Source organism: Boleophthalmus pectinirostris, unplaced genomic scaffold, assembly GCF_026225935.1.
Source record: "Boleophthalmus pectinirostris isolate CB_2022bp ecotype Guang Dong unplaced genomic scaffold, ASM2622593v1 HiC_scaffold_2, whole genome shotgun sequence".
NCBI lineage: Eukaryota > Metazoa > Chordata > Actinopteri > Gobiiformes > Gobiidae > Boleophthalmus > Boleophthalmus pectinirostris.
This window is the reverse complement of record NW_026571152.1, coordinates 16,099,160-16,122,044: the sequence shown is the minus strand read 5'-3', so window position 1 is coordinate 16,122,044 and position 22,885 is coordinate 16,099,160. Positions and strand designations below refer to the sequence as shown.

Here is a 22,885-nt window from a genome sequence, read left to right as displayed (position 1 = left end):
ACCAGTGGACTCACTTGGTCACTGCATCCAACATATCAGTGTGTGGATGCAAAACAACTTTCTCCAGCTAAACTCTGACAAGACTGAAGTCATAGTGTTTGGTCCACAGAAACAAAGGGACAGTGTCAGCAGTCACCTCCAGTCTCTCTCTCTAAAACCTTCAAATCAGGCAAGAAATCTAGGGGTAATAATGGACTCAGACTTGAACTTTAACAGCCACATCAAATCAATAACATCTGCAGCCTTTTACCATTTAAAAAAAAATAGCAAAAATCAAAGGTTTACTGTCTAAAGCAGACTTGGAGAAACTTATCCATGTGTTTGTCTCCAGTAGGTTAGACTACTGTAATGGTTTGCTCACTGGTCTCTCCAAATGAGCTGTGAGACGCTGCAGAACATCCAGAACACTGCAGCTCGGGTCCTTACTCGAACTAGGAAGTACGAGCACATAAGTCCTGTGCTCAGGTCTCTGCACTGGCTTCCTGTGCCTCAGAGAATAGACTTGAAAGCAGCTCTGCTTGTGTACAAGTCTCTCCATGGCCGAGCACCAAAGTACATCTGTGACATGTTAGTGTCATATGAACCATCTCGCACTCTGAGGAGCTCAGGGACCATCCTCCTGCTGGTGCCCAGAGTCAGGACTAAACAAGGGGAGTCAGCGTTTCAGGTTCATGCAGCTAAAACCTGGAACAGTCTGAACATGTGAGACAGACTCTTCTGTGACGCTGTTTAAATCCAGGCTCAAAACATTTCTGTTTAACTGTGCATATAACTGAAAGGTTTTCATTCTCTCCAATTTATGTCTCTCTTTTTTAATTTTAATCTTCATGATTATTTATGTTTTGATTTGTTTTTATTATGATTTTAATGTATTTCTTATTCTGTAAAGCACTTTGAATTACTTTGTGTACGAATTGTGCTATACAAATAAATTTCCCTTGCCTTGCCTTGCCTTAACCCAACTTGCCCCTTGTGTCTGCGTACACTGGTATGTGAATGACTGAATGGTTCCTTGTTGGAAAGCACTTTTTCTACCTTTTTTGAAGGTGGAAAAATGCTATATAAAAATGTGACCATTTTATTTATTTTACTTATTAGGTAGATCACACATAACACATTTCTTTAGAATTCTTTTTTCCAATGGTTTAAAAGAGCACATATTATGTGGGACTTTCTGAGCCTTTTAAAAAGTGCAAATTAAATTAATGTGATATTTTTAATGAAAAGCGCTCAAGATAAAATGTCTAAAGATGACCGTTGTGGACACAATCCACAATTTTTCTAGCCACGGTTAAAGAACTATGTTAAAGTAAACAAAAATCAGAGGAACAAACCAATAAACTGCTGGCTCCCTACTCTTAAATAGGGTTGTCAAAAGTATTGAACAAGAAATACAAATAGATACTAAAACTAGTATCGAAACTGGATACAAATTTTAGCAGATATTGACATAGATACATTCACAAGACAGAAATTAACCTGAGCTGTATCCAAACAAATATAAGACAGAACTATCTAGGTGGCTGAAGGATTGCACAGGTATAAGACCATATGGTAATATGAAAGAAAGTACTATAATTTAATGCATATAGATCATCACGGTATGAAGTATCGAGTCTATTCCTTAGTAATGAAATTGAGTTTGGCATTAAAGTATCATAACAACACTGCATAGGACTATTATTTTGTACTGTTACACTAAATATAGTATATCATTTGTTTGAGAGGAGGACCAATGTGAAACACTGAAATGATTCCAAAATACCAGTTAAGAATGAAGAAGAAAGCCTATAGTAAAAGAGGGTGAGATAGATTGGAGAGTACTATTGACTGCAGCAGGACCATTGATGTGCAGAGCAAACACAGTTCATTTGCATGGGATCCTCTGGAGAGCCCACTTAATGAAGGCTCAGAACAGGAGGCCAGAGCTTTTTCCATGTGTGAAGGAACGCAGTGGAAGATTTGGCAAGGCTACAGGAAGAATTTTAACAGGAACCACACTAAGTACCACAAGATTCTATAATGAAATATCTATGGTGTGCCTTGCAAGACATGAACATCTGTGCTCACTTTTACCTTTCAAATTGAATTAGTATTTGAATGTTATTAGGTAAAATTGTCAGGAGAATTGTTGCAGTGGTAAATTTGGTAAATGTATTATTAAATTAGATGTAAAATTGAATGTATTATTAGATTACGATCATTAATAATAAGTTTCCATACCTATTTTAAGTCACCTTCTTGAAATTAAGTTACAATTTTACAATTTTACTTCTAATAAAAAATGCATTAATTGGAAGTAATCTGATTGCATACAACTCTAATGATATTTTAAATTTCTAGAATTGACACATCACCTACATGATTCACAAAAAAAAAAAAGAAAGGAAAGAAAGAAAGTTAAATTGATACACTGGAACACTCTCGATTGATAAATTATAGCCAAATGAGCAATATTACCATGGAAACAAGCAGGAGATGGCCCGTCTACAAGACAATAAAGAGTCGGGTTTGCGGAGATGCAAGGCCATTCACAACTTGTTTTGTTAGTGCAGTAATAATGAAATAACCATGGTTTTGTTTTAGTCTTTTTTGGCGAAGAAGTTACACACTGGGGCTTTCAATAAATAAAAATATTACATTACAAGAATTTACATTAGCTTATAGCAAACAAGTAATGATAATATTGGGAATTTTGGTAACTTTTATGACACTGATGAACCCAACCTCTTAAAAAACAAGGTCGCTCAATTTCTCTAAGTTCTAGACGTCAATGGATGAAATGTCATTTTCAGCTCACTAGTCACAAGCACTTCTCAGTTGTGATGATATGTGATAATCAGAACACACGGGGGACCCTGGATCCTCTCGTCGACCATATTGGCTCTGACTCTAACGAATTCTGCAGCTGGATGTGGCACTGCTTTGATGCCAAACTGAATTTACAGCGGGCCATGGCTTCATCTCCACAGGATATCAGGGAAATGTATAAATCACCACAGACAAGCTTTTATCACAGGTCTCACAAGTCAATGGCATATGTCTGTGGGCTGAGTACTGGGCTGCTTCCATACTGGAAACCCTTTACTGAAGCAGTTCTAAGCAATCTGATCAAGGACTCGGACCTACGCTAACACTGTATGGCTAATTTCCTTCAGACGTGAATATCAAGTGCAATTTTGTAAACATGAAATTTAAATGAGTAGAGACTGTTTAAATTTGAGTCAACTTGTTACTAGAGGTCGACTGATGTTTTTTTGTTTTTTTCTTCCATAGCTGATGCTGATATCAATTTATGACCAGGAGACACCCTTAGGCAATAAGGTTTGGGCCGATATTTTTGGAATGACGTGTAAGATGTGTAATGCTCAGTCATCCAGATACGTTCCATACCAAAACAAAATTTAACTCTGTTAACTCGGCACACGTTTTTTAAGTGTGAAGGCATTTTACTGCTCATCCAAGCTGTTTCTTCAGTTCTGTTTGCTGCTAGACACTGCATTATATCTCTCTGAAGTGAAGAGCTAATTCCACTGAATGTAACACTTTACAGTACACCTAGTTAGTTATTAACAGCAACTGTAGACAAATATGTGTTTTCATTATGTTATAATTTGGGCAAATCACAATATTCATCTAAAAAGTCAGCTTATGTCGTCCCATGCAGCTCAAACTAGAAAGTAGCAGATTTATTTTTTTTTTTTCTTAATTTGTAATAAAATGACTACATTACACTGCCAAATCCTATGTGTATTACTGAAAAATAAAATTGAAGAAGGCAGTTAAGATGGGAGTTGATCAGGAAAATGCCATCTTGAAAATAAGTGATTAAAGATTGCTCAAAGATGTATGAATCACTTCAAATGCAACTTTGGGTGGGTAAATGGTGGTAAATGAAGAGAAACAACTATAACATGGTTAAAGGCTCAGGAAAGTTGGTTTTGTTTTAAGGCTTTAAGGTCATCAGTTGCAATAGAAAATCTATATATCTTGCCATCGCCCTATATTTTTTACCCACATCTGGGTAACACTGCTAACAGAAATATATATGTGTGTGTGTGTGTGTGTGTGTGTGTGTGTGTGTGTGTGCGTGCGTGCGTGCATGCATGCGTGTGTGATTTTTCCTCATCTCTATGACCAAATGTGACTTTTAGTTGTAACAAAAGCTAAATAAAAATAACAATAATGTGTATAGATTAAATAAGTTAGACATATACAGACATTTCTATTAACTAATGTCAGCAATATCACATTTCAGTGTTGTAAAATAATGAGACAAAAAATGCTTGGGAATACTTTATGAATTAATCGCCAATTGAGGTCCACAGGGACAAATCTTAGGACCCCGCTTATTCTCATTAGTATGCTTCCTCTGAGCGGTTTAAGATAATGCAGTAATATATCTGATGTGTAACATGTATCAAAGCATCATTATGCAGATGACACATATATTTGCATCACAATGAGGAGAGGGAAGGCAGTGTTTATCCAATTAAACACTGACAACATGGAATCAATCGTCTTGGGACCAAACAATGAGAATGTTGGAAAGGAAAAACATGACATTCCAGAAGCCCGTGAATAAAAGTTCATAAGAATTAAAATTGTATCAACAGAATAACAGAAGTAGCAGAAGAAAAAGAAGCAGAGACAGAAGAAGAATGATAATGGAATAAATTTAAACCAAAATACTATCACAACTGAACCTGGATTGTCAGTGCCATAACCGGCAATAGAGGACTCATTCTCAGTTTATGGACAGGTTATGCCTTTTGTGAACATTCAGAACCTCCAGAATTCCTTCACTGAGCTGCAGAAGCTGCACTAGCACTGGTTAAAGATTGGCTGCAGGGGTTGGGATTTAGGTTTAGTGACTATTCAGATCAGAGCATTAAACTGGCAACGTATCTGTTTACCATTTTAAAGATATATTTGATTTGAACATGTTTACCTTGCATTTGTGGATACAGACTAAGTTTATGAAATATAAATGACACTTCCTTAAAGGTGCAGTAAGTAACTTTTTGGTTGGAGGTCCATCACCTGCTTGTTTGTATGGATATGTCATTGCTCTATCTGAAATGTTCCACAGCATGACATTGAACTGCTCTACTTTATATTTATTCAATTATTAGCTCAAAAGTACATGAAAAAGCAGGCATTCTGACTGTGAGCAGGATTGCCTCTGTAAGATCTGACCTGTCATTTGGTTTGATTTCATACCATACTGTGAAACACTCCAGATAAAGCAATAACATCTCTGTGGAGACAAGCATTTGACAGACCCTTCACTAGAAAAAGTTACACAATGCACCTTTAACCCTGTCAAAAGATGTAGTGTTTCCACAACTGGTTGTATTAATAACTCTATGGACAAAGTACACGTCACTACTTATTACTACTGCGCTTTACACTGGCAGTAACTCTGACACTTCTGTTACATTGACATGAGGTTGTGATAGGATGTGGTGACCTATTGACCTCTATATGAATGCGTGTGGCTTCTATAGGTTTCTATCATGAGAAAATCAGCTTCAGTCCTACACTGTGAGCTGCAGCTTTCATAAACTTAGCTCCCACTTCACCCACAGAATCCAATTTTCTTCAGCCCAGAAAAGGTTATTCCTGGAACATTCACTGGCTGTAGATGCGATTGGGAACATGAGACCTCAATAAGCCATAAATCTGTATTTCTCTCTGTATTTTTCTGTCCATACATTGAGCATTCCCACGTGATATACTGCGGTGCGGTTCTATCAATCAGAACTACAAGGTTAGATGGTTTTGCGTCAAGTAATTCTGAGTTTCTGAATTAGCTCGGAGGAAAAGGAGCGTTTCAAAAATATTAATAACGCAATGATTTTCATGTAAAATGTCAATGTAAAAATCAATTGCAAACTGCCTCTTGGAAAAAAGTGAAAAAAAGTCTGGGTACATTTGTAATCATCTCATGAGAATGCCATTAGGACTGCAGTGCGTCAGGGGTTAGAGTGTTATTGCTGTGTCTTTGGGCAAGACACTTCACCAACCTTGCCTCCGGTGTCCATCTACGTTGGTGTATGAAGAGTATGTTCTGTTACCAGATGGAAATGAACAATAACATGCACCGTCTTCAGCAAAACTAATAGACCTTTTTCACAACAGCCCGAAGTGCCACCATGTAGGGTAAATATCACTTACATTAATACTTTTCTATGGCAAAATATCTGTGGGAATGTGTCGCATACTTTCTACCAGCTTCATAAATCTGCCCCATCACCAAATCTTCATCCAGCAAGGTGGAATTTATCCACAACTATCAAGGTAAGAAAGACAAAAACGTAAAGCCAAATAACAACTAGCATTAGTGAACTACTCCTGAGCAAAACATTATGATCATGAATAAAACATAAGTATTTGTAATGGATTTCATGATGTAGATATTAGCATAAACAGAGAGATTTGTGCAGTTTAAATGTTAAACATATAATCTGTGAACATCTGTAGCATTAGAACTGCACAAATCTCTCTGTCTATGCAAATATCTACATTAAGAAATTGATTACTTATTAGTTATGTTTTAGTTATGTGTTAGTAGTTCATTAATACTAGTCGTCGTTTGCTTTTACGTTTTCGTCTTTCCTAGCTTGATAGTTGTAGATAAATTCTTCATGGACAGAGTATGTCCTTTGTCGACCTTGTTGGATGAAGATTTGGTGATGGGGCAGATTTATGAAGCTGGTGGAAAATATGCAAGACATTTACCCTACATTGCGGCACTTCTTTTCACCGTTGTGACAAAGGTTTTATCTAATAACTAATAAAACGAATACATACTAGACTAATAAAAAATACACAGCAACTTAATGTTCAATCTGCCAGAAAAAATATTTGTGCAGAAATTATCTGGGCATTTTGAACAGAATTTTCCGTGTTGTATTCTGTTTTTAACTCACTGCTCCTTTATCTATTTTGAGCATCCTCTCAATTTTTTTTTTCCTCACAAACTGCCACTGCCACTAAATATTTACTACAGGTACTACCCCACCAAACCAAGTCATAGCAATATCAAAACCTGCCAAATGCACTTTAAAGTTGAATAGCTGAGACTTCTCCCGTCCCTCCCATGTTGTGTTATGTGCAGACTTGTGCCCAGTGGGTGCCTGTTTGAGCCTGTGTATATTTAGTCATCATGAGGCAGAGGTCAGAGAGAGGCCGGCTGTGACTTTGGGGCAGACGGGCAGTCAGCAGGACTAGCCCCACGCTGCTCCCTGCATTCACCTGTCATGTCCTACTGTACGCGTATTACGCCAGCATTTACAATACAGTGCCCCCCTGCTGGGATGGTGCACTTGGAAAATACTGGAAAACACAATGTTTTTATTGTTTTCATTCAGATCTGTAGCTCAAATGATTAATAAAATATGGTAAGCAAGAAATGTCATTAGACAGACATAAGTCATTCATGAACTGCATATTACAAATGGATCAAGTTAAAGAAGGTGACATTTTTTGAGCTTCTACCATCTTATAAAGTTGTCCCCTCATCAAAAATACGCTTCAGGAAGTTTTAGATGTCATCCATGCATGTTTGAGTAATCTAGCGATCTCTCCAGGAACCTATTTAAACTCTCCTTATGGTTAGCATGATACTACAGACTGAAGGCGTGTAGGCTGAAGGTTAACACTTATTTTGCCTAACCCATATAACATATAGAATAGAATAAAATACATGATACAGCATCTAAATATGTTACACGTTAACAGTGAAAAAAAACACTACATCTTTAAAGCAATTATTGGCCCCACTCAAATTAATTCGATTCACAAAAGAACTGCTGGTCATTGCGAAAAACTAACAAATAAAGACAATATTTTTTAAAAATATCATAATGACAAAATATTCAATAACATTTCTACCTGGAGTCGTTGTAATGCAAAAATATGAAATGATTGAAATATATATTCAGAGCACATGTAACAAAATGTCTGGTCATTCTGAAGAATTGTGACATTCAGCGATGTCTAATGTCAGCAGAACTCCAGGGATTCAAATTACAGCCAACTACTCGAGGTAAATGCCACCAAATCACAGAGGTGTTACCTGGCACCAGGGCCTTTTGTTAGTGTTAAAGATATCGCCTTTGGTCTGTTGAGATTGGATCCAGGTATATCTGTGTAATATATCTGTGTAATTATAATAAGAATCTTTTTATATTTTATTATATACTTAAACTGCAACTGCAAGAGATCTACAACTGCACTTAAAAATAAAACCTTTGAAATAAGTAAGATGATTTGTTTGATATGTAAATAAGAAAAAAATACTTCTCATTTATTAATTTAATGAAGTAAATAATATCAGTTTTGTTATTGGACTTGGTAATAGGATGAAATTAGCAAGAAAATTTTAACTATTCATATTGGATGAGGGTTATGTCATAGAATAAAGCAGAATGAAAGATGCTTACCAAGTACTGATAATCTTCTTGTTAGTTGCCATGTTTTTACTATGATAACATTATATGTTATAAAGTACAGTACTATCAATGCATCATGAATGTACTACATATATAACAGATTTTGAACCTTTTTAAAGGGACATTGTGTAACTTCTCTACTAGAGAGTTAAATGCTTTTCTCCATGGAGATGCTATTGCTTTGTCTAGAATGATAATGGAGACCAAGCCAGACCAAGTTACAGATTAGATCTGCGGAGAGGGAACCCTGCTCACAGTCAGAATGCCTGTTGTTTTTTTTTTGTTTTTTTTAGGTATTTTTGAGCTATAGTACCACCTGTAATTTAATACATGTAAGGTAGAGCTGTTTAAAGTCATTCTGTGGAACATTTCAGGCAATGACATATCCATAGCAACAAGCAGGTGACGGATCTCCAACCAAAAAGTTACACAGTGCACCTTTAATGGGCACATTTATCTTGCCCGAGTATATTCTGTAAGCAGCTCTTTAGGTCAATATATGTCCACTGCATGCTGCCTGTATCTAATTAGAAAATGCTTTATTGTATAATAATCAGGAAATGTACATTAGCATGCTAGTTATTGTTGGCTTTATCTTGACCGCAAAACTCCTTGGTCTCTCAAAGTTGTGAAAAGCACTTATAAAGCCATTGCAAAAGGTAAGTGAGGAATCACTTTGGACTGCTGCTCACCTTTTAAAATGAAATAGTTCTGTTTTTCACATTTTTAAGACAAGTAAAATTGAGTAGAGCACCTTTAAGTACTTTGCAAAACCACTACCAAAGATTTAATGAACACACCACTTAGCAAATGACTTCAATATGGCATCTAAATAGATTTTCAAAAAATTGATCATTGTCGCGCAGTGCATTTAGCTCCCAAGGACAACCTAGCGTAGCCTCGAGTGTGCAGACAAGCTCCCGTTATGCCGCTGCACTTTTTTTGAAACTATCAGTTTTGAAACTTTCATTTAGCCAAGGGCGGATTTTCTTTGGGGCTGTATGTGTAAACAACATTTTATAATAAGGTTGTGTGTGCATGTTTGTGTGTGCATCGCGTCACCATGGAAACAGACTCACAGCCGTTGTAGATGTCCGTGGGGATGTGCACAGCCGTGTAGTTGGAGTCGGTCAGTCGCTTAAAGGAGGCGTCGTGCTTGAAATTGGGCCGGATCCTGCCCTCCGTCTTGTTGGGGTCCAGCTGTGAGGAGATAGACAGATCAGAATTCACGGAGAGGAGTGCTGACGCTAAAATATCATGCAGACACACAAAAAAGATATCTGCTGAAGCACCATTCTGCATACAATAGAAGCAATGTGGGGTTGGTAATGGATGGAGAAGCATTAGCCGTTCAAAAAAAAATGCAAAATGTGCATAAATAAAAAGCAGTTGGATTTATGGTGTGTATATATAATGTCAGACCTCCCACTAGCGTTATTATTGTGTTTATTTGGCAAAGGGGGCTTGTTGGTAAAATGCAGCTGCAAGCAATACTTTCTGTCAAAATAACCTGCATTATATTTTATGAGTGCATCTATGGTTCTCCAAATGTCTCCAAAAAAGAAAAAAAAAAAAGTTGCTATTACTACTATTATTGCTGGGTTGTGCTAAAATTAATACATTTTTAAAGAGGCAGAGGACAGTGACTTGAGGGTGGATGTCACTGACAACATGTTAAACACTAAACAATAGGACAACAATAAAACAATCAGATAGTCTTTACTTAAATTCATTTCAACAGGTTGTTTTACTTTATATTTTATGCTTTTAGTTGGCATTATCTTTGAAACACATTTATCTAAGTTGCGTTCTACTGTGCACAGAGCCTATTCATGTAGTATGTACTAAGAGCTAAGACGTCCCTGTTTCCCTGGGACAGTCCCAGTTTTTTAGCCTTTGTCCTCCATTTATCCAAAACCAGTGATTTGACACAGTTTTATACAAGAAATATTCCAGGTGTCCTTATTTTTGACCAATATGTTACCTGCAAACAGTAAAGAGAGGCATACATTGTCATCTGTTTAGGTAAAATACAGAAAATTGCTTAAAAATTATCAAAACACAAAGAAAATGTGACTATACTGACTCACATGGGTCAAGTGCATAACAATTTTCCTTAATTACGCACTCGTTTTACAATTTTATTATTAACAACCAACACAAAGCAGGGGCGTACCAGTTTTTTTTTTTTTTTTTTTTTGAAACTCTGGCCACCCTAAACTAACAACAAAATGTATAAATGTGTTTGCTGTTAGTTTATTTTGTATTTGTTAGGGACCATGTACAAAATCATTAATCTTTCAAAAGAAAAGATAATCTTTACCAGATTTAACTGCTGCTACTTTCCATCTGGAGTTACTGGGAGGCACACCCATACAACTGTTATCACTTACTAACTGTAACTTACCTAATAAACAAGAAATACTAATACTGCTCCTCTTACACAACTACTGATGACAATTTTGAATCAATTTATCCAAAATGCTTATGAGGTACCTCATAAGCATCAGTTTTAGGAAAACACAAATAATTGACAAAAGCAGCATAGTGTTTTACAGATTAAACTAATAGCCATTTTTTTCACGGAGTAGCTCTGTAAATATTAACTCGGGACAAAATGTACCATGGATAAATGTCTATTCAATAGCAATAATTATATCTACATTCAAAATCTAAATGTAACATACTGAAGCTCTTTAAATATATAGAAAGCATCATAAATTGTAATGGAAAACCAGATGAAACCAACTGTTCATATCATCTGTTTAGAGTAAATTAAATTAATAATTACATATGCATCCATCAGATTCCTCCATTACTATCAATAGGCTATATGGTCTGAGTAATTGCTAGCTGTTACATTTATAACACTTACCCCCACACTCTCATTAAAGCTCATGTAGCATCATTTCTGTAGACTGATTATGACAATATCGACTGTTTGTTTGATGGCAGCATCAGTTCAGCCCATGTTCTTGCCAACACTTATCAGAAGCCATCATTAAAGAAAAAAAAAAAACTCTGTCTATGGAGATTTATAATGTCTTGTGTGCTGTTGGTTGTAGGAGCTAGGGGGGGTGCTGAGTTCTTCAATGGGGGTGCACAATTAACATAGTAACATTTCAATGTAGTTAGCCCCTGTTGTGATTTATAAAACCTAATATGGGATTATTGTTTTTATTGTCGTCTCATTTTGAACATAGTTGCTATATGAACCTTTTTAGCAGAGATTGAGTGTCTTATGAACATGGGACAAAATCCTTTAGATGGGAGTATGGGTGTGCATTGGCCATTCTAGGGGAGGCTAGTGCCCGCTTAAGTCCCTCTGGCACCACCCCTACTTCTGTGGAAAGAATAACTGTTCATAGCAAGTCTTTTACAGACATTTACAGATATTGTATAATAGTATTATTGATACTTTGTGGTGACATCACGCTGTGTGGGTAATGCATGTATGTCTGTTAGGGGTGTAATGGTACATATAGTCGTGCCGAATCCTTTTGGTACGGGACGTTTGGTTCAGTGCAGGGCTGTGCATGAGTGAGTTCAAGCAATTTATGTGTGTTTACATTCCTCCACTACATGTGCAGCTACACGGAAGACTCGGCTCTTTAATATTCACGAGGGAACTCATTTGTGTTGTGTGTTGACAACAATTGTCCCCCACCTTGACTACCTCCCCCCAAACCACATGAATCCTTGCAAAACTATGATCATCCTCACTTTCGCCTTTCACCGGCACAGAACCACCCCCACCATACGCACGACCCCTGTCCCTAACGAAAGGGTGTTTTCTATCACTGTGGACATTGTAACTGCAGCAGATCTGCACATGTGACAATGTGGACAAGTTGTTTTTTCTGGCCAAAAATATGAAGATTGAGTAAAACTTCATTCTGGAACTGTTAGTGCCACGCTTTACTTTTGGAAAGGTTTTATTTACTGTTTACAAGGAATTTATCTTTTATAATATATAGCATTATGGCTTGTGACTATAATGTTATTTGAGATGGATTAGTACAAAACCAGCTATGTCAGATTAATATGGTCAGATCGTGCTAGCTCGAACCTAACTGTTTAAAGTGTAACTTGAGAAACACAGAAAGACAGAGCAGTGCCTCATGCTAGCTTCACCCCGTAGGGAATGTTGATGACATGAGCTGCAAAGTATGATTTAATATTGTTTCTATGCTTGATCCTTCTCTATCAAAACCTAATTGCTAATATAAATGTACCTTCATTTGACACTTCTCTCATGGCATGACATCTTAATTACAATATCAACTTATTTGCTTAATGAAGCTCCAGTCCTACCCACGTTTTCTCTACACGCAGCTGACACACGAGCCGTCAATGTCAATTTTTACCACGCCTGATCTTCGTGCGCATCCACCGTCTCCACTAAGACATATGAAGCAAAGCATAAGATATGGAGGAGAGGTGCGAAGCTGGTAGGGGGTAGGGAATAGTGAGTGAAAAAAAGTGCTTCCTCCTAATAAAGCAACAGTGTAGCTAGCCTCATACATCTCATCTGTCAATTAGGCTCGAAACATGGCGTAAACCTCTTCACCTGAGCAGGAGGAGGGATGACGGAGGGATACAAAAGAGAGGGGTGCAAAGAAACGAAAGAATATAAAGAGCAAGCGGTGGAGAGGAGGCTGAGGAGATGGGGGGAAAAGCCTGAATGAAAGAAATGCGTTGGGAATTCAATCGGAGGGTGAAGAGGAGGGGATTGAGATAGCCGTGTAGTGGAATCATTTCGAGGAACAGAGGGTATGACCGCGCGGCTGCTGGGGGCTTAGAAGGATTGAGGAAAAAAAAAAAAGACAGAACGAAAGACTGGGGGTACTTACATTGTCTTTTGCATTATAATAGGAGATGTCTTCGTCCTGTAAAAAGAAGAAACACATGTTATGTCAAGGTAGAGCAGTGTTACATAAACAGATGTGGCATGGCCTGGATGAATAAGTACACTGGAGTAATTCTGCATATATATATATATATATATATATATATATATATATATATATATATATATATATATATATATATATATATATATATATATATATATATATATATATATATATATTTATATTATATTTATATTTTAGATTAAAAATCTCAAAGTACCATATTTTTTGGACTATAAATAAAAAAATTTTCATGGTTTGGGTGGTCCTGCATCTCCGGTGCAACTTATACATTAACATTTTCACACTGACAGCTGTGAGAGGGCGCTCTAGGCTTGCTGCTCCTATTATTCCTGTACCATAGAATTGTCACTTCACTCTATTGCACATGTCTTGTGCAGAAAGAGCCACTGTCCTGTCTGCATCATGTCACTCAATCTCACCATTACTTCGTACCACTGAAAAATTTAAATTTACACAAACTGATAAAGACAACTGAGAAGACTGAACACAAATGTCCCCAAAAAGAAAATCATATTTCGAAGATTACAAGCTGCTAGTAGCAAAATATGCAGCCAAAAATGGTACTCGAGCAGCAGAAAGAAAGTTTGGAGTGATCGAGAAACTTGTGACACCGGGAGGGTGCACCATGCAACTTTCCTGGAAGTAATTGGATGGATCGACAAAGCATGAACTTCAGGGACAATCAAAACCATCCTGTCGGGATTCAGAAAGACTGGAATAATTCTAACTGGAACTGAGTCTGACGACAGCTACGCAGAAGAGGAAGCGGCATCCGTTTACCTGCCGACGTCATGGAGTTGCTCAGAAGTGACACCGAGGATGAAGAATTAAAGGGATTTAGTGATTTGGAATGAGATCTAGAGTTTGGTAAACTTATCTTATGTTCTGTTGTTTATGCTATAGTTATCTGAATAACAGTTACATTAACAGCCTGTTACTCTCTATTCTATTGTTATTACTATAATTTGCTTTTCAAAATAAAATGCGGTTACTGAGCTCTGATTTAATAAAATTAATTTCCCCCAGAAAGTCCAACTTATAATCTGGTGCAACTTATATGTTTTTTTCTTATTCATTACGCGCTTTTTTGGCTGGTGCGACTTATACTCCGAAGCGACAAAAAATACGGTTTTCACTCTTTGCTTTGCTGACAGTGGATATCTCTTGTTAGAGCTAAAAACACCCCACCCACTGATGTCATGAGGTGCCAATCTCCAAGGAGTGCTTTTCAGAGTTTTTAAAGGACTTATATTAACGCAAAATGGACTTTTGAGATTTTAATCATTATGTTGTCTTGTCACCAAAAACATACCTGGAGTTGTATTTTTTGCTTCATTCATGCGTGTTTCATGAATTCATTAATCCTGTTTGCATTTTGCCTGGATTGTCGCATCACAGGTAAAACTCCGGACTTCTCGTATGCAATTTTCCATAAACCATAAACCATCATTGGACTCACATGGTTCTATTAGCCTACCATTCACAGAGGAATAGAACTTTAATTGTTTACTTTCTAAATATTAATTCCAATTGCTGACAGTAGGGGGAGCTTCAGCTTCAGAAATACTTATCCCCAGGTAACCCGAAAGCATGTTTAAAAGAAATAATGCCACAAGAATGCATAATGTATGTTCTTTAACGTTTGCATTCTTTCTCTTCTTTCACATGCTCAAAAGTCCTTTACAAACAGCACACCCAGGTGCAATAAAGTCTATAGCACGTCTGTATTTTACATTTGCACACAGGCCGAGTGAGTCTGTGTGCCGCAGGGGGAGTGGGGAATGATGACTATTAGCTCCAAGGCTAACAACTCAGGAAATTCAATTTTCACACTTGCGGCAGTATAAACCCTGATAATTTCACCATGTGTTCAACGATCAAATTCACACCTTAAAGGCACTGTACCCAATTTTTAAACATTTAAAAAAACAGATGATAAAAACATTTAATAATTGTTGTTGTTGCTGTTTTTACAATATATTTACTGTACTAATACAAATGTCACTTTATTACATGAAAAAATAGAGTAAGCAAGTGGTAGAGTGCATGGAGATTTATGCACAGCGCCCTCATCTGGCACACTCATCCCACCCACACTCACCAACAGGAGGGAAAAGTGGGCGTGGTTCAGTATTAATTACCTAGTGCTTAACATCTACTATTGTAAATATAAATTATACTTTCACTCCAACCAAAAAGAAATACACAAAGAAAAGAAAAATATGTTGAAAATGACAGGGTTAGAGAGTTCTAAACATTGATGACATTGCACTAGGGAGAATTCTATCCAAAAGTTAGGCACAATTTATATGTAAGAAACACGTTGAAGATCTACTGTATAGCTAAAATCAATCACCTAAAACAACTTAACAAAAGAAACAAGTGACTTCTGTTTAAAAAATGTGATGCCCAATGGAGGCTGACGTTGCTGTAAACACCATAATAACAAAGAGTCAGCACCTCCGATGGATAGGTGCAAATCACACCACTGAGCAGATGAGCAGATGAGAAACAAATCACACCCTAGCTAGAACATACCAATGCAGCAGAGTCAAAATATGATTTAAAAAATGAATAATGCTTACTAAAATATGTCCACGTTTCTAATCTTTTGTAGTAATGGCTCCTCTCAAGTAAATGTTTGGTCTGACAGCAACTGAATTTCAGATAACCTTGGCTTTCAAATGAGGTATATCAAAGCCTGTGTAAACTAAAGGTCACTCCTCAGTCTTCTGCTACTCTCATACCTGCTTCAAATGCTAAAAAATTGTAATGAAAGAACAAAGGAAAACAAGCGGTAAAATGGGGTCAATTTTAACAAGCTTTTTTTCTGTTTTTTTTTTTGCAAACAAGGTCTTTTTCAAATTTGGCAGGAGCAGAAAAAGACTTAGTAATAACTTAAACTTTGGCAGAGTTTGCATAGGGTCTTACATGGCAACCTTGAGGTCTGCTAGGAAGTTTATAGTAAAGTTTTAGAATTGGATTCTGAGATTGTAGTCTCAGTATCTTATCTGTATTCCCTGGGATCCAGAATACAAACTTCTCCAATACTTTGCAGACATGTGAGAGTCTGTTCAGCAGTGAATCTGCCTGAGTTCAGATGGGAATGATTGACAGGTGGATTAGCAAATCAGAGGTACGCATGATCTGTCCATATCAAAACAAATATGATTAAAAAATAAACTTACAAGGGAAAAAAAAGGAAAAAAATGACAGGGGACTGAGGTGGGAGAAATGCAATTTCTTTTGTAAATGATAGGTGACCAGTGAGCTTCTTTGTTTCACATGCATCACTGAAATAAACAAATCTGATTGGACAACACGACAGCAGGAACAAGACTGATAGCCCTCTGTATAAAAACCTCTTATCAGTTTGGATTTGTGAGGCAGCTAGCTTTAAGTAGTCTATGTATAAAAGTTGAAACACCCTTTCAATATTCCTTTCACCTAATCAGTTATCATCATGTAACTAATTCTGTTTTTAGTCATCCCATTTTCTTCAGTTCACACTTTTGCTAGCAGTGAGAGTCAAACACTAATCTAAGTCTAACAAGGACAGAGGAGTAGTGTCATCAGAGAACATAGCAATATATCTGCCTTCCGGTGATGCTCTGTAATTGTCTGTGAAACAAATAAAGAACAATGGAGACAAAACACATCCCTGAGCTGAACCTGTGTTTGAGGACCTGCTATACATGTGGCCATTCACCACAACCTCACCACCAACAGTAATGCTGATTTATTCTGAATTACAAAAACAATTGACGCAATGGCCAAGATGTTATGTTACAATTCAGTCTTTTGGTTGTCAGGACAATAATCCAATCAGAAAGCAGAATGGGCCTCACATGAATCTCTAATTTGAGTTGCCAGTTTCGATGCTATATCCAGTTGGTTTAAACCTAAAAGGGCTCTTTCTGATCTGAATCGTCACTCCAAAAACCCAGCAGCCTCTGTAGTGAGTGAATTCTGGAGGTCCTAAGCTTTCACATGAGACATGGCCTGTGTGCTGTATGCATTAAAGCAACCCAGGTTCAGTTGTGTATTTTTTTTTAAACTGTAAGAGTGCAGACTACATACATTTCCTTTAATGTTACATATTGCTTTCTTTAGATTAAGTTTACGAACCCACTCAATAAAATACATAGAACCCATTGTTTGTATGTGCTTGTCCAATCTTGAGCTCCACTCATCTTTTTACATTGTACGAGCTTACTGCTATTTACGATCTCCGGGGAAGCATTTGTGTTCCTTTAACAGTGCGCTATGGACCACCTCAGCCCAGTCCATCCATCTCAGCGTGTGCAGCGAACTGTCATGGCCGCTGCTGACCTCCTCCTCCTCTCCTTCCTCCTCCTCCTCTCCATGGTTCAATAATAAAACAGCCCGGATGAGGGATGGGCCTGTATGATGTCCAATAAAGCTGTTTAGCGATGGAGCAGTAATCAGAGCTAACAGGCGCAATGATGAATTAAAGCTGTCCACACAAAGGCATAAGAGGAGGAGGGATACACGCCACCGGGATGCTCAGGGCTATACTGCCTGTACAATTACAATGCCAATATTTGAAATAGGGTGCAATTACAGTACAACTATCTTTCTGTATTCATCGAGACCAGACCAAGTTACAGGGCAGATCTGTGGAGAGGTATTTTTGAGCTGTAAAACCACCTGTGAGTGAATAAATGTGAGGTAGAGCTGTTTAATGTCTAGAACATTCCAGGCAGAGCAATGACATCTCCATAGAAACAAGCAGATGGAGGAGCCCTGACCAAAAATTTACATAGTGCACCTTTAATCTTAATCTATAATGAGTCATAAAAGTTCAGCCTTCTACAGCTAAAATCATACTATTATGCATAAAAATAACCAACATTTTCCCACTATAGTAAAGAAACAATTAATATTGACTCCCAAAAATTGTAATGCTATCTGTCAAATATTGAACTTTAAGCTGAAATAGTAATTATCATGACAGGCGTATTCCATCTGACACCGTCTTGATTATTCATAGTTAGAGATTTTTGTGGGCTAATCCTAACTGCGGTAGGAAAAAATACTGGGGACTGGCTCCGCTGTTCTAAAAACTTCCCGGAATAACGGAGACACTAAGTGGATAATGAGCTGCATCTACTGTGTATGACGTCATCAACTTGGAAAATTGTCTGGAAAATGCAGAGCACTTTACACATAGTTTAGAGAAGGAAACTGACAGAAGAAGAAAATGCTGACTCCACAAAAAGCGCCTACATGACCAGGGTATTGAACTTGCGACCTTCTTACCGTGAGGTGACAGAGACTAACAGATGTGCCACCTCGACTGTGTGCATTTGCTGGCTCTCTTACCTCAAACTCGTCTTTCCACTGGTGCTCCATCTGGAACATCTCTGCAGCCGTGGCCAGTTCCTGGGGAGTGAAAAATGACACACATTTAGAGAGGGCTGCACGAGGCGCGAGGTATAGAGACTACGGTGGAGTGGAGCTATGGAAAAGTGAAGAGAGAAGTTTCACTACATAACAGTGAATATATCAGCTCATGTATGGGGCTAAAGATTGTGTTATGTTACGGAGGCAGAAAGAACTACATAGACCATGACCCTTTCCTTTGTTTCCACATTAAAACCCTTTTAGTTGAAATATATCACTATTATTTTACAAATAAATGTCTTGCCATAGTACAGAAATATTGTCTAAGCAGCTCATGAGATCAAAATACTTCTGCATCTATTCATGAAGTGTTTTAATGTTTGATAATCAAGAAGTGTGTCTTAGCATGCTAGTTCTTGTTAGGTTGAGAGAAACAGTAAAACCCCGCTAGAGATTCTGAAAGTTGTGAAATGTGCTTCTAAAAATCCGCATGGTGAACAACTGTTGACTAATACTACCTAGTTTGTGATTGTAATGTTATTTAAGAGGGACTTGTTTAACAGCCCAGTTCTTTCTGGTCAGATTGTGTTAAAACAAAGCTCAGATTAAAGTCTAACATGAGAAACAGAACATCAGATGGAGCAGTACCTCAGTTAGCTTGATGATATCAGCTGCAAAATATCAATTCTAATACACAAAACATGAATATAAATGTATTATGCAAACTGTCACTTAATCCCAGTGATATTAAACCATATCTTGAACTAAAAACCCTGTGAACTATGAAGTTCTATTAGCACATCATGACTTTATAGTCTTAAGTTGTAAAAAGACATCCCAAAAGAAAACATGTCATTGAAAATAATCTTTGTTTTCTCGTATCTGTCAGAAAGTCCAGCACTGGCCAGGGGCAGTTCTGAGGCTGGATCCTGAATACATATCGTATCCCAGGGAACACTACACCGTCTTTTACAACACCATTCACCTATAGTGCTAAAATATGTTGAGAATGTTTCAAAACTTGTACTAAAAGCAGAAATACTCTCGCAATAGTCCACTACATTCTCAATAATTCAACACTCATTTCCTTAAAAGTGAAAGATCCCATATAATGCATAACTTAGTCATCTGTTTGAGATTTTTTGAGAGATTTTTATAGTTTATTTTAACAGATGTGTTTCATTCAGGCTTGGTTGAGTAAATCTCCAGAGCGCTTCTCACTGCAGAAATCTATACAACATTAAAGAGTTACTATTATGTAAAAATCGACTTTTTGGAGCTTTCTACCGTGTTATAACGCTGTTCCCTAATTAAAAACATGACTAAAGTAGTTTTATACGTCATCCATGCATGTGTGAGTAATCTTGCAATCTTGTAATCTTCCGGGTCTTATTCGAACTCTCCTGACGATTAGCTGTGAGATTCTGTCCAAGGCTCAGCTCACGAGCCTGTGTGATCCATGCTCCCACACGACAATTCTTCAGCAATATACGAAAGCAGAATACAAAACAATTCACTACAACTCGACAAACCTGATGTGATGTGCAGTAGTTTCTTTAGCTGGTTGTGTTGGGATAGTTCTCTGATGGGGGAGTGACGGTCAGGAGGGTTCATCACCTCCATGGAGATATTGAAAACTAGGGATGTAACAATATTCAAGTCTCACAATACGGTATGAACCTCATGGTACGATATTTAATGTGATATCGTGGGAAAGCTCACGATATGGTGGGGAGGCTCACGATTAGGGATGTAACAATATCCAAAACTCTTGGTACAATATTTTCATGATATACATCTCACGGTACGATATTTATTGCAATATTTTGTGGAGGCAAAGCAAACAAAACTGTTAATATACTACTTTTTCCTGTTAAAATACCTTAACAAGACTTAATCCAAAGAATTAAGACTTAAAAGTGCTTAGAACTGTTATTTCTTCTTGTAGTCTACACTGAAATGTATCAGAATCATGGTCTATGTAGTTCTGTCTTTTTTTAGCCATTGCTGCAACATAACTCTTAATTTAAGCAAAGAGACTTGTAATTCAATATATTGTGATGGTCCATGATATACTTTTTATGGACGCAAGCAGTTGGCGAACCCTCCACCAGAAAAGTTACACAGTGCACCTTTAAACTTATTTTCACACCTTTGTACCTGCTTTTCTGTTTGTTCCTTTACAGTGATACCGCATAGATGTCCACAAAGCACACGAGACACTGCACCCAGACCCCTTTATGAAATAACCCTGCCCTTTCAGAGAGGTCTCAGCCCCACCAGATCCGCAGCAAGCCCCCATCTGCCGCGCGGTCTAAATACAGCAGCGACCCGATCTAACGTCATCGCGCCGGGTTAGCACGCGGCCCTCTCCGTGTGCACGTCTAAGGCCTGGCCCCGCTCTTTATCTCTCTCCCCTCCCCTGCCCTGGCTGTCACAGCTAAATATACAGCCCCCATCAGCACTAACCATGAGCGTAGCATCAACAGCAACAGAAGCAGATGCTAGGCTTAATGGATTTGTGAGTGATGGTGGACTAGTGAGCGTCATGCTTCGTGAGGTTGAGTGTTGTCACGACACAGAATTTTTAAACTTGATTTCGATAAGGAATAGACTTGATCATTAATACTGATTCCGATGCCATGATAATAAGAACATTTTGACAATAGAATGTGATTTTACAACATTAAATCATAGTACTTTCTTTTATATTACCATGTAGTCTTATGTCTGTGTAATCCCTCAGTTGTCCAGGTAGGTCCACAGTGGTCCAAAGGTGTATGCTAAGTCTATGTGCTCTTATACTTGTTCTGATACAGCTCAAGATCATTGTAAGGCTATTCGGAAAAGGTTCAGTTCTTTCTGGTGAATGTGACTTTTTTGTATTGATACATGCTCAAATTTCAAAGTTTCTAGTTTCGATACTAGTTTTTGTATCAGTTAGTATTTGATTTTCGATACTTTTGAAACCCTAATACAATCTGGTTCGGGAGAGAAAAGGGGAAGTAAATGTGGGAGCATTTTGGATGGCAGGTACAGGGTAAATGCAAAGATCATCCTCATTTACAAATAATACTATCTGATACTAGCCCATGTGTGGCTATAGAAAGAATTGGAAGCAAAGTAACATCAACAAAGAATGTATGTAGCAACGTTACTTCAAAATAATATAAAAGCAAAACTACAGAGTAGTGGTAAAAAAAGAATATGAGAAAACTGTACTTAAGTACATGTGTAAATAACAGCAAGTCTAAGAGCAACTGTCTGAACGTGAGATGTGTTTTATAATTTTAGGTTAGATTCATTGTTTCAAGTTTCAAGTACAAAACATTAAATGATGCATAAAATCTGGTATTTTCAAAGGACAGACACTAAAATGAAAAAAAACCAAAAAAACCAAAAACCTAACTTTGTATCTGTAGGAGTAGATAAAGACACACAAATGTTCAAATCATTCCAGCTTTTGTCTTACTCTCAGTAGGAAGTGTAAACTAAACTTTTACTCAAGTAAGAGTACTTTAAGACTTACTTCAAACAAATTGCCCAAGTGGGAGTAAATGTGCGCAGTCTAAACACTACTCTGAGACGATCATTTTCTTTAAAAAGAGAATCAAGTACATGAAACTATTACCTTTTGTTACATCACAGCATTTAACTAAAACCCACAATTGGGTCATAAGCTCCAGGTGTCTCTCTTGTGAGCCTTAACCATGTTAGAATGTTGTTACCTCATCAAAACATGCCTGGAGTTGGGATTTGTTTCATTCACACATGTAGAAGTCTTTATTATTCTGTCTAGATCTCCATAGCTCAAAATGCTCTGTTATACCTTGTGATGTCAAGAAGCAGTAGAAGTTAACAGCTACCTTTTAATTGTAGTTCAGTAGAGATTGACAATTCCAGGGCTGAAATTATCCAAATGTTTTTAAACTCCATACACCTTCTGTAAAATCATCACAAACATACCTGAAGTTGTGTTTTGTTTTTTTCGTTCATACACGTTTAACACACAAACCCCAAACAGAAAACTACTACTTGTGAAAACTACATTATAACAGAGATCAGAAAAAAATCCAAAAACATATAAACTTATTTGTTGACATAAAGTTTATATATTTTTCA

At 37.3% G+C, this 22,885-nt stretch overlaps 1 protein-coding gene across 1 annotated transcript in view; it reads right to left on the bottom strand.

Moving 5' to 3' along the window:
* Positions 1 to 22,885, bottom strand: part of LOC110166803 (voltage-dependent calcium channel subunit alpha-2/delta-1) — a 182,812-nt gene that overhangs the window by 97,667 nt on the left and 62,260 nt on the right. Inside the window, 3 exon segments of the mRNA XM_055155850.1 lie at positions 9,539 to 9,659; positions 13,313 to 13,348; positions 18,743 to 18,802. Coding sequence (XP_055011825.1) covers positions 9,539 to 9,659; positions 13,313 to 13,348; positions 18,743 to 18,802 — 217 coding nt within the window.